Consider the following 13,284-nt stretch of genomic DNA (forward strand, 5'->3'; position numbering starts at 1 on the left):
CTATTTTAGCAAATACATTCATATATATATTATCTAATTTTGAATTTTTACCCCAAAAAATTTGGCAAAGCACCTCCCCCTCATTTTTTAAGGTACAAATTTGGCCAAAAACCGAGCCACCAAACTCCACGTGGTATACTTGAGCTTTTGGAATGCTGCACCCTTCTCCCTTGCTGCAGCAACCACCAAGGCTCCATTGCTCCTCGCGTGGAGGCGAAGACGACGGGGCCACTCTCTTGGGCTGGCCTCCTGCTGCAGAGGCCACTGTTACTCCGGCTGGTCCTGCACTCCTACCGCTACTGCTTTCAGTTAGCCCCTTTTGGCTCTTTTACAGTCTCCAACGTTGCTGTTGCAGCCATGCTGCCCGAATCCAACCAACTGTGCCGGCCCCTGCTGCTGCAGCATTGCTCCATGCCACGGGCAATCGATCGATTCTATCGGCCACGTGAACCGCCCGCAGACCGTCAGAATCACGGGCTACAGTGCCGTGCAAGCATTTCTACCGCGACACTGTGAGAGGAAGACGGTGTAGCGAGAGTTGGGAGTCATATAGAAGACGGGGAATGGGATTACGAGTGGCATATATAGCAACCCTAGTACAAGAGCTATGTGTCGTGTGAGGTCTTTCTCATCAAATATTCCACTGAGCGAACAAGAAGTCGAAGCGAACAAGTGCTAAACTGCTAATGTGACACGCTTGTGTGGCGGAGATCTCATCTGAGCAGTGTGCTCAGGCCATGTTGCAAACTAAGGAAGTGTTTGGTTCGGGAAAAAAATGCTTTGTGATCTGATTACACGGGAACAAATACTATTAAAAACATGTTTGGTTGGGCTTTGGTGTAATCAGATCCCATGTAATCGGTTATCAGCCCGGTACAAAGCCCATACCACCTAATTTCAGTCGTAATCGAAAGCATTACTAAGATCTATTTGGTTGTGCTTATTTTCGGCTTTTCACCCCTAGAAGCCGGAAGCCCAACTAAACGTCGAGCTTTTCATCTCAGCTTCTGAAAATCTAGAGGCTCCAAAAGCACAAAAAAGACCTAAGCCCGAGAAGCAAGCCCAAGTTGGCTTCCTCAGCTTCGATGGGGCACGTTTCAAGAATAGGCCTCAAGTTTGAATGAAAATATCTGCAAATGCCATCAGATATAAAATGTTCTTTATGTGCTTGCTCACCCTCGCAACCCTTCTTGCTCGGCCCATTCTCTCGTCTCCTCCTCTTTGACAATGGATGCCGGGTCGCTGCCCCGTCAACCCTGCCCGTCAAGTCGCTTCCTCGTCTTCCACGTCTGTCCATGCCATCACCCCACTGCCTCGCCGCCCCCGCTCGTCCAGGCCAGCGTCCCCGTCAATCCATGCTACCGAGCTGTCACGCCTAGCCATCAACGCCATTGCCCCCAACCATCCACAACGTCACCTCACCGCCCCCGTCACCCCTGCCGCCGCCCCCGCCAGTCCACGCCAACAAGCCGTCACCCCCGACCATCCACGTCGCCGCTCTGTCGCCCCATCGCCCCACCCATCCGACTGCCGCCTCGTCGCCCGCAGTCGTCCATGGTGCCGCCCTATCGCTGTCCCCTGTCTCCCTTCAACGCCTCCCACTGTCGTCATGTCAGCCCTGACGCCCGTCGATCCGCCTCTAGGGCTACCTGTCGATTCGCTTCCAGGGCCCCCAATTGACACCTCCCGTTGGTAGGGCCACCCATTGACACCGCTCATCGATCCAGCCGCCAGGGCTGCCCGTTGATCCCGTCATAGCCCGTCTCATCTTCTTCTTGAGGTGCAATGTGATTCCTCACTGTTTTTGCATCTGTACTAGTGGGCATGTGCAGTAATGTGATTCCGAATAGCAGCAGTTGGTGTTCGTGCAAGTGTTGGTGATCCTAGTGGAAGTAGAGCTGCATTGTGTGCATGTATGCGGCTCAAATTCATGCAAGTTGGGTCTAGGCCGAAGGAAGGAGAAGGGCAAGTTAGGCTGTTTCTTGGATGGATAGAGAGGGATGTAATGTGATTCACTGTGTCTAGCTGATATTTCTTGCATATTATCATGTCATGTCTCCCTGTGGAGTGTGTCTATTTCTTGGATGGGTAGAGAGGGATGGGTAAAAAGGTTATACAAAAGATGTGAATCAATGGAAAAACCATGTGTTAGATCATTAGTAATACTGTACAACATAGATGTAATAGCAGTTGAGTTAAGAGTTAGAAATCTTACTGTTTCTGTGTAAAACACAGACAAAAAATGTTGTTTAGTTGATTTATGCATATGTCATAGAGAAATTATTTGGTGTTTTAAAGATGAAGTGGGGAATATTATTAAATTGCTGAGTTATCCAATGAGCAAGCAATCAAAGATTATTATAGCATGCATATCTCTTCACAACTTTATTTGAAATAGTTTTTTGAGAGATGTGATGAAGATGAAGACTATATGCCCAATGATCATGAAGCATTGTCGTCTCAACTTAGTTCACTAGGACATGAAGAGAGTGATATGAATACTTTTCATGATAATATTGCTAATACTTTGATGTCAATGAGAGAATAGGTAACATGTAATGTTCCAGCAAAAATCCAAAATTAGACAACATATCTGAGCGTATTTGCTAAAATAGACAACATATAGTCATATTTATTAATTTAGCATTTGTATTCGGCACACGGTGTAATTTAGCATTTGTATTCGGCACACGGTGTACCGAAAATATTGTTGCCCGTATTCGGCACACCGTATGAAAAAAAAAGACTGTATTCAGCACACGGTGTGCCGAATACAGTCCATTTTCGGCACACCGTGTGCTGAATACGGGCAACAGTGCCGTATTCGGCACATGGTGTACCAAAAATCCATTTTTGGTACACGGTGTACCAAAAATGGATTTTCGGTACACGATGTGTCGAATACAAATGCTAAATTAATAAATACAACTACATGTTGTCTATTTCGGCAAATACGCTCAGGTATGTTGTCTAATTTTGGATTTTGGCCTAATGTTCCTTATCATCCTTTTATAGAATAATCACATTGTATTTTGGGACACACATATTTCCAAAAATTAAGATATATTGTTGCTTAATTAATTACATTTTTAATAAACTAAATCAATCACTAATATAATCAGTAAATATTAATAACATTTACTAAAACAGTTTACATAAGTAAATAATTCACTCCACATAGCCTAGAGAATTACAGACATTGTATTTTTCATTCAGCTCAAAAGCCATAAGCCAAAAAGATAACCAAATGGCCTATCAGCTTCTCAAAAGCCATCAACTAAAAGCAGCTTCTTAGGATCATTAGTCAGAAACAGCTTTTGAAAAATCCTCGACCCAACCAATCAGCCTTCCACGAGCCGCTCCTCGCACTAGGCGACATGTAAATACTTTTTGGAGAACATGCAAAAGACTTGCACATCTTTGCATTAAAGTAGAACAAGAAGTCGCAAAAAGCAACAGACAGACCCACAAAACCTCTGTGACCTTGGAAAAGTTCTCCGGTGATGCGAAGTGGCAATGGATCCGATCACAGCCGAATCCATTTCCTTCACGGTACATCGGCCTTCTTTAACATATGTGATTGCTTGATTGCGTTATACATGACCTGCTTGAATGCCAAAAAATCATTACTACCACACCTGTACCTGAACTAATCGCTATCACGGTCTCATGTTTCATTTCATTTTATTTAACGCAAAGCAAGCATCATCTATCAACATGTTCGCGTGCAGCGGTGCAAGAACATTTGTAGGAATTAATCGGCTTTCAGGTGACGGCCTTGTCTTTATGATTCGATGGCGTCTTCTCAGTATCTATCCAATTACCAGGCCTATCTATATACCACTAGGTACCTTGGTGTTTTCCAATTGCTAATGTTGCTACTATATCTTTTTTAAAAGGAAACTATATAGCGCGACCCCCTCCAAATGAAGACAAGGGGGCCGCTGGGGTTAGGGGGAGGGTTCTGGGGGCTGCACTCTCCTCTTTATCTTGATTCCCCGGTGGTGGGTAGCGATGCAGTAGGCAGGGTATCAAGACAGCGGAGCACCACCGGCCATGTGTGATGGGCTAGGTCGGGGCGGGAGTGTCAAGGTGTCCATGTTAGCGAAGGGTGGGGAGGAGGTTTCGACGGGTGGGCATTAGGAGGCGCGGTGGTGGAAGGTGAGGTAGGGCAGCCGCGGCGCTGGTGGAGGGGGTGGAGGAACAACGCGGAGGGTGGGGCCAGCGGTGGAGTGGTGCCGGGTAGGGAGCACGTCAGGCACGAGGAAGACGATGTGCCGCATGTTAATGCAGTGCTTTAAAAAACTATTGCTGATCGTATTTGTTATCTGAATTGGAGATTAGCTAGGTCAGCAGGTTTTCATTTGACATAATCCGATGTTATTAGCCCATATATTAGTGGTGCCTTACAGTGTCATCATATATCACAGGCATCTTAAATATCATGTGACTGTTATTGTGGTTTCGAAGATGATGGGCCTATCTGGTTTGTGACCGGATAAAGCACATGGTAACAAAGCCGACTCTTTTGAATTTTGAAGCCGAACCAAATTGTGGCTAAAACTGGTCAAAGTTGACAAAATTCAGGAATATCAAAATAATGCCTCTCTTGTTATCGGACCAAACATGGCCATATAATTTACTCCCACTCGACAAGTAGGCTTAAGGATTCTCCTAAATTGGAGTCAAATTTAGGAGACTAAAACTGGCCATACCTGTCAAAATTTAGGTGAAGCAAAATGTTTCTTGTGGTTATCAAACCAAACAGCCCCATATGATTAGCTCTCACTAAACAACTAAGGTTAGGGATTTTTTTTTTAAAAAAAAGAAGACAAGTAAGGTTAAGTATCTTCCTGGGAGAGAGATCTTTGCAACCAATCTCCAAACCAATGGAGCTGCAAGAAAGTGCTGAGCTCATTTAAGCCTAGAATGGTCCATGCAGGACCTTATCCCTGGGTGACTGGGTATATACATCATCTTGGTACAAGTCTGCTATTGACTAGCTTTCATGTATCATTGCACTATGTAAGAAATGAGAAAAAGAGATATCATATTAGTAAAGACTATTTAACAAGCGTCACTAATAGGATATTAGTGACCGGTACAATAAAAATGCATCACTAATGTGTCTTCTGATCAAGGTCAGATATAGATCCGTCACTAATGAGTGATCATTATTGACAGATCGTAATATAATCTGTTACTGATGATAATAGTGACATGTGAAATGGTGACCCATCACTAATAACTAGTCGTCAGTGATGGGTCATGCTAGGCCAGTCATTAATGAGGATCATAACTTGACATATCGCTAATGATCCATTCATCAGTGATGGGGCGTACTAAACTAACCATTAGTAATATATCAAATTGTAATCCGTCACTAATTACCAACTTTAGTCATTAACGACGGTATTCGCAAATATTTTTATTTTAATTTTATTTTTTTTTCTTATTTTTTGTCACCTCAGCATCATTAGAATAGAAACTACTGTACATTTCTAGTCAAGTTTGATGTAAGGTATGGTGGCTATGGACACAAACGAGCGTTTCGAAAACGATGTAGAAACTTTTGTGGGCGAGAACTCAATCATTCAAACCGATTTTGGCCTTAAAAATTCTTTGAACCTGAGAAAGTAGGGGAGAAATGAATGTAACTTTTTATGTAGATGTTCATAGAGTTAAAAAATGTTGACATCAGAGTCTGTATACAAAAGTTATGCCCTTTTTATCGAATGCACTCCAGATCACTTATCAAATTATAAACCTCGACGAAATTTGGCAAAATTAGTCATTAGTAACAGGTCATGGTTATGACATGTTACTAATGACCTTTGGTAAATAAGATTAAAAGGATAAAATATCTAGTTTCTATTACAACTACGTGATAGCAGATGTGGTAAGGTGGCTACAAGCGCGAGGAGGAGGTCGCGGGTTCAATTTCCATATAACGCAAACTTGAAAACAATGTGGAAAAAATGGCTTTTGAGACATATGTGATAGGCCTGCGTTGAGATGACTCGAGTGAAAAAAAATATTTTTTTGACATTTGATGTTAGAAAAATACGAAAAATATTTATCAGTTATTAATGACGGGTCAAGATTATAACTCGTTACTAATGTTCAGTCAATAGTGATGGATCACAGTTACGACTGAGCACTAATGACTGAATATTAGTGACGGATTACGGTTATAACCCGTTACTAATAATCTCATTAGTGATGGATAACGTATCATTAGTAACGTGATAAAAGTGACGGGAATATGATCCGTCACTAATACCTATTATTATCCATCACTAATGACTTTTTTTTCATACAGTCACATATATATCTGTTACTAACAAATACTACATGCACTACATGCTAGTCCACGCATATTTGAACTACTGATGTTACAGCGATGCATAAATTGACACACAAAAGAAGGGTAAAATGAGGAAGAATGGAACAAAGCAAACGACAGGAGGATCATCTTTCGGCAGAAGATTACCCAGCCAATGCATACTTTCGTCTTCCAAAGAAACTCCCTACACACCTCAGTTGCAACGAATTCAGCAGCAGGTCTACTTTGTGCCGTGCACTTTTGTTTGAATTTGGGCAGGGTTCTCTCTTTTTCTGCCATAGCAAATTTGAACAATGGCAAGTAGGAAGGAAAGGAGGAAAGTTGCGAAAGAAGAGGTAACGAACTTTGAGAGGAGGATTCCCAGTGAAACTTCCTCACATGAAAGGCCAGCAAAGGAAAAGGGGGATGATGTCTTACCCCAGCCAAGCGCCGGTGCCTGCCTGCCACATGACCATTCATTCAATTCATTTTCCTGCACGGAGATCAATGCAGCATTGTTCTTTCTCAAAGATGCCCAGAGTGCCTTTAGAAACAATTTCACACTTCAACTTTTAATTACTCTTTCTAAAGATTTTATGTAAAGCAAATGTTTAGATTGTTTTGGGTTCTGAAGCTGCGAGGAGCTGGAGCTGCACTCAGCGTGCAGTGTGCACTGGCCTCACTGCTTGCCTAGCTAGCTGTTGCATTGTAGGTTTGTAGCACTGCCTGAGCTAGGCTGTGGGGTGCCGGCAGCAGTGTACAAGGTGACGTCTTTTCTGTCATGTTGTGTGTCTTGCTGTGGCTCATAAGCAAATACTACTACAAGCAAGGAGATGCACTTGTCCGTTCTCAGCCAGCATTACATGAAAAACAAAAATAAAACTCATGGAAATTGCTCATACATATACGACTTGGTTAAGCTGCCAATCTTGTTGACAGGGTGCCTTCTCCTCTCTTTTTCCCCATTTTCTTTGTTTTGGGAAAAAAACAAACAAAGAAGGCAGTGTGGTCTGACTTCTGACAGAGGCTTCAACCCATGATGAACAACTGGCGAATGAGAATCCTATGCAGTGCAACAGTTCCAGTATTGGATGCTGCGGAGGAGCAGTAAAGGCTAAGTTTTTTACATGTTTCTGGTCGATCCAGGCACTGCTGCTAATAATTCTTGCATCCAGACAGCAAGACAATCTTAACACCGGAAGAAACTCAAAGTGAGATGTGACAGTTTTAGCTAGTTAATTTGGCTATTTTATTTGTGGTTCTTAACCTGGCTTTCTCTAATTAGGGTTGTACGGTTTGGTCCCGTTGCACTTAAGATGAGGCAACTTCTTATTACATGAAACCACACCTGCCTTGAGTTCAAAAAAGAAAAGAAAAAAAGCAAACGGTTTTAGTTTACCTGGGCTGGGAGGAAATCCAATCCGGATCAGTACGGCCCAAATGTTACAACTCAACCTCAAATCCTCAGGTCCAAACCTTGATAGCCCAAAATTTCAGGCCCATCAGCTTGTGCAATCTTCTCTGCAAATTTAGGCCCAGTCCCTTAAACAGCAAGTTCGGAATCCTATCGCTGGAATTCTTTTAAATAAAAAATTATAAATACATAGGTCTGTTTTAAAATATTACAAATCTCAGCAAGTTAACATATTGTCAACGTGGATAGACGATATATACCTGTCGCCCTTCAAATAGGTGACAAATTGATATTTTTAAGATTTTTTTTAAAATTGAAAATGATTAACAAAAATAGTATTGAGTAACAAACTAATACAAATGTAATTACATTTATTTTTTTAAAATATCAGTCTTTTTAGACATAGCATTTTGCATATGTTAGCTTTTCCAGATATAGACTTGTAAGACATGTGTTGAGATAGAAAATTGGACTTTTTTTTTCTTCTCTGAATGCAACATTTGCTGAGAAAAAACACAATTAACTGAAACCATGGGGTTGACGTGGAAAAAGCATGCTCGGAAAAGCCCGGCGTGCTCAGCCAGCCGTCCAGTCAGGCCTCAGTGGTGCCCTGCCGCCTCCAATCTCCGGAGATAAAAAGAGAGGGAGAGAGCAGGACGGCGGCGATGGAGGTGACGATGCAGTGGTACTCGGTGGCCGCGCTCCTCACGGTCCTCACCAGCTCCCAGGCAACCCCTTAAACCCTCCCTGTTCCCCCGTTTTCCCTTCTTTTCTTTTCTGCCAATTTGATCAAGATTTCTTCCAGATCTATATAGAAGCAGGTATTTGTTTTGCAATTTGATTCCTACGTGCTTTTGGGATTTTGATCGTATGCGCGACGGCGTTGGCGGCGGCTTCCATCTGCGGCGGTGTTCCCGAATGTAGCTTCTATAGTCTTGATGGAGAAAAATAATGCGGTTCAGAAGAGTGTTAGCTTGAACTCCTTATGTTCAGATAGATAACAAGATTCTCTCCAGACTCTCAGTTGTATCTTGATTGTAGTTGAGAAGTTGAACTGTGGATTAGTAGAGACCTGGCTGTGAGTTGTTGTTGGGAAAATCTTTATTTCTGAGTGAAGGATCATGGTAATTGTGCAATCAAGAACCCTTGGATAGGAGGCAGAACAATGTTATGGTTAAATAAGACTGGAACGTTACACATGAATTGTTATTTGACTTAATTTCTTAATTCTATTGTGTCTAATTGGCTTACTTATGTTCAGGGTATATTGACTACTCTTTCCCAGAGCAATGGCAAATATAAGTATGACTATGCCACGATTCCCTTTCTAGCAGAACTATTCAAGGTACAGCACTGATCTTGAATCTTATTCTATTGTGCATAAGGTTTTTCGCACCTTCATAGCTGTTTATCCTAAATGGTGAAAACATGTAGGGTACATTGATTCATCAATTTTCTGTGTTAACATTACCCTGTTCTTGACGCAGTTGTCTGTCTCAAGCTTCTTACTTTGGAAGGAATGCCAGTCCTCGCCTCCACCAAGGATGACAAAGGAATGGAGGACTGTGCGGCTATATCTTGTTCCCTCAGTCATATACCTCATCCACAACAATGTCCAGTTTGCAACCTTGACCTATGTTGATCCATCTACCTATCAGATAATGGGAAACCTGAAAATTGTCACAACTGGAATATTGTTTAGGTGTGCAAATTTGTCTCTTCACTGCAATGTTCATTCTGTTATTCTTCTTAATACCATTGGCATCATAAAATCTTTATTTTATTTCCTTGTATGGTCCAACTCCAGTCATTGAAGCAGTTCCAATCCAGAATTTGCTTCGTGTTAGCAGAACTGAGATTTGAAGTACATTTGTAACTTTTAAAAGAGTCAGCTGATACAGAATGATTGAAGTCATGGGGAGATCTGTTTTTTTATTATAACTCTGAGCAGTTAACTCACCCACACTACCAATTATCATCCGAATACATCTTGTAGTTGTAGATAATGCTTGACCACTCCTCAAGGTGCAATAATTGTGATTATTTATTGTATTCACCCTGGACAACTATCTTAATTTTCTGTTTTTATCAGGTCATAAATTATAAAATTGTGCGTTTTTTGCTACACTATGCAATCAGTCATTAAAATGCTTATAACTTTTATATTTGCTTACACATCTCAAAGTGAGATTTTTTCACATAGTGTGTGCACACTGTCGTGGAATTTCTGGAGTTGTTCTGGTTGATATATCAGTAATTTATAGTTGTGTCTCGAAACCTAAATGTAATGGGATTATGAATTCATTACATCTTTTCTACTTTAGTTTGTTGCCCAATAAGTTTAGTCAATATGCTAATCAAAGTGTGTTTTGTGCTTTTTGGTGCTTTATACTCTGCAAATTTTACTAGGCTTGTACTAAAAAGGAAGCTGTCAAATCTCCAATGGATGGCAATTGTTTTACTGGCTGTTGGTACAACTACTAGTCAGGTTGGTTAATATTATGAAATATCTCTGTTTTTGTTTTCGTTGCATGGGTTTGTTTTACACAAAACGATTTTGAGTATGATCTTACTTCTTAAGTTGTGTTTCACTGTGATGTTAGTAAATTTATGTATAAATTAACCTATAAGTTCTCTGATATATACAGAAGTCTAATCTCAGAACCATACCAAACTCACAAGCTATCACATGATTGCTGGATAAACCATAAGCATACCAAACAGCACAAATTGATTTTTATCTTTCGGTTCTTTTGAGATTTTTTAACTAAACAGTATATAAATTAAATTGTAATATATATCTTAATTGTACTTATGTTAAGTCACTAAATTCGGACCAATTTTAAACTTTCCATTTCTTACAGGTGAAAGGATGTGGAGATGCACCGTGTGATTCTCTTTTCTCAGCACCATTTCAGGGTTACATGCTTGGCATACTTTCCGCTTGTCTTTCAGCTCTAGCTGGTGTCTACACAGAGTATTTGATGAAGAAGAACAATGATAGTTTGTACTGGCAAAATATACAATTATACACGTATGTATCTATATCTAACAATGGTTTGTTATCAGCCGTTGCCCTGGCTCAAAACCCCATTATGCATGTTTCCTGACTTCAATGTGCACCAAAACATTCTCAAGGCTATTGAACCATCATATCAAGTGTGCATGTTGTTGACTGTCCCCAGTGTGCTTGAACAGGATGGCAAACATTATTTCATATTCATCTTAAATGCTGTCAGGTTTGGAGTTATGTTCAACATGGGATGGCTAGTTTATGGTGACTTTAAAGCTGGATTTGAGTTGGGTCCATGGTGGCAACGCCTCTTTAATGGTTATTCTATCACAACATGGATGGTTGTCTTCAATTTAGGGTCTACTGGTCTACTAGTATCATGGTTGATGAAGTATTCAGACAATATAGTCAAGGTGAGATCGTTCATGCTACATTTGCCATTGAGGTGTATTATGATAGTCTCATTTGTCGAAACCACTTATAGAGATTTTGGTGTTGGCAATCCGCTTCTTTTTTCCTAATCTAAATTGCAAGGGACAATATTATTCTGTTTCAAAATACAGATTAATTATGACAGAAACAACAGTTGGGTAACAAGATTTATCTTATCCTTAATTTTGTTTCCGGAACAAACTATGTGATTATTCATCATTGCTTTCCCGCAGCAGCTTAAAAATAAGTGCAGCATAGGAACCACAAACTGACCCTTGGCCTTAGAAGTGCAGCTAAAAAGTTTGATTTTATGCCTGTTCCTAATGCCTGTACAGTCAAACTGTATATTTTTTCTTTGTGTTAATTTGTTGTCTTCGTATATGTTGAAAGGAAAACTGGTTTACCTGGTTAGTCCAGCTGTTTTATAGCATGCTTTAGATGTGCTGTGCACCTATGCGTAAGAAAACATGGAAATTGAGCGATCAATATGTCCTGTGTCCGAAAGCACGATTTATTTAGCAATTCATAGTGCAGAAGACATTATTTTTTCTTTACTGAAGTTGTCTTTGCTGCATTTATTTGTGAGTTGATTTGGTAAGTTTATGCTGTCCTAGCTTGTTCCTGAACTCATTTGACCTTGTTAATATCATGGTTACTGAAACTCTGTTTTATCAGGTGTACTCAACTTCAATGGCCATGCTTTTGACGATGGTTTTATCTATATATCTTTTCAGTGTGAAAGCTACAATTCAGGTGCTTTAGCTATGCTGTATTTGTAGTATGCTGTTGTATTGATTTCTTGTAGCTGACAAGTTATTTATTTGTACTAACACATGTGTTAATCCTTTATGCAGCTTTTCTTAGGCATTATCATCTGCATAATTTCCTTGCAGATGTATTTTATGCCTGTGCACATGCTTGTTGAATTGCCACAAACATTGCCAGTTACATCAAAATAGGTCAATGTCACTGTTAGCTAACCTATTGATTGGAGTGTAGGACACTGTTGCTTGAAGAAGCAAGTTGATTATCTGTAGCTCAGCTCTATTTGAGTCATCCATTAGAAATTTGAGTCTGCAATCTCAACAGCTATGTTTAGTTTCATGCTGCAGAGAAGGTGAATCAACTGTGAGGAGAGCATGTAATACCATAAGGTTAACTCATATGAGCTTTCCTAATTTTATTCAGGTAAAGGACAGATGCTGATTTGTATAATAGTATCTTAGGAAAAGGAAATCCATACAAATATTCTTCAACTAGTGCAAAACGGTTCATTCACCTTGTATTCAAAATTTTGATATTCACATGACAGAATATATACAAAACTGGATAATGAAATGAGTTCTAGCATCTTCGCAAAAAGTGTGTTATTTTTCCCCGTTTCAGCAGTCATACTTTTGTATATTTTATCATGTCGTTCTCTCTTCAAGAAAGATTCAAACTGGACTAAGTGCCCATTGAGATTGATTTACAGTTTGATAGTAGTATTTACTTCAAATCAAATAATGTGGTCGACATCTGTTGTTGATGTGCGTCTGTTATACTGTCAGATGCTATGTTGTACCGGAACATGTATCTAGCATCCATCATTACTCTGATTTTTGTCAACAACTAGGCACATGTATCTTTAATCTTAACAGAAGGCACATCGCTTTCTGATTGATTTAATTTGCAAAAGTCGCAATATTAATAATTTCAATGGCATTTTCCGAAGCCACCAGTTTTCCCTTTTTAAATTGGTTCACTTCTGTAGTTATTTATGAATCAGATATGTTGTACTCATGATAGGATCTATAGCTCACCACTATGAGCCCTTGATCTGCACCACATGCATGCTAATATTAGCATGCCATGATGTGCCAAAAAAAAAACCTCTGTAAAACAGATTGCTGCTGCAACGATATACTTAGAAATTGATGGTAATGTATCGTCGAGAGTGGATCCCATGCGGTGGTTGAGATTCAATTTGGAAGCAAGGAGCTGACATGGCACTTGTTGGAATATCTCGGGCCAACTGGTTTTTGATGTTTATCGAAAAACAATATAAGTTGGTACATGTGTGCTTGAAAATTGTTGCTAGGTTGGTTGGCTGCCCCCTGT

The 13,284-nt window shown here is 40.3% G+C and overlaps 1 protein-coding gene across 1 annotated transcript; it reads left to right on the top strand.

Annotated features, from left to right (window-relative positions):
- Nucleotides 1-8,289: 8,289 nt before the first annotated feature.
- On the top strand, nt 8,290-12,534 carry LOC133883676 (CMP-sialic acid transporter 1-like). The gene is made up of 8 exons (XM_062323048.1): nt 8,290-8,467; nt 9,001-9,084; nt 9,227-9,441; nt 10,149-10,227; nt 10,604-10,773; nt 10,979-11,165; nt 11,860-11,937; nt 12,039-12,534. Exons 1-8 carry the CDS (start codon nt 8,405-8,407, stop codon nt 12,141-12,143), a joined length of 981 nt encoding a protein of 326 aa, XP_062179032.1. The 5' UTR covers nt 8,290-8,404; the 3' UTR covers nt 12,144-12,534.
- The last annotated feature ends 750 nt before the right edge of the window (nt 12,535-13,284 follow it).

The sequence above is a fragment of the Phragmites australis genome, chromosome 10, assembly GCF_958298935.1.
Source record: "Phragmites australis chromosome 10, lpPhrAust1.1, whole genome shotgun sequence".
Taxonomy (NCBI): Eukaryota; Viridiplantae; Streptophyta; class Magnoliopsida; order Poales; family Poaceae; genus Phragmites; species Phragmites australis.

What these genes read in the sequence shown, in the direction of transcription:
- LOC133883676 (XM_062323048.1), top strand. Translation starts at nt 8,405, where the DNA reads ATGGAGGTGACGATGCAGTGGTACTCGGTGGCCGCGCTCCTCACGGTC. An exon ending in ACAACTGGAATATTGTTTAG is followed by an intron (nt 9,442 to 10,148) that starts GTGTGCAAATTT and finishes AAATTTTACTAG; the next exon opens with GCTTGTACTAAAAAGGAAGC. An exon ending in TTGGTACAACTACTAGTCAG is followed by an intron (nt 10,228 to 10,603) that starts GTTGGTTAATAT and finishes CATTTCTTACAG; the next exon opens with GTGAAAGGATGTGGAGATGC.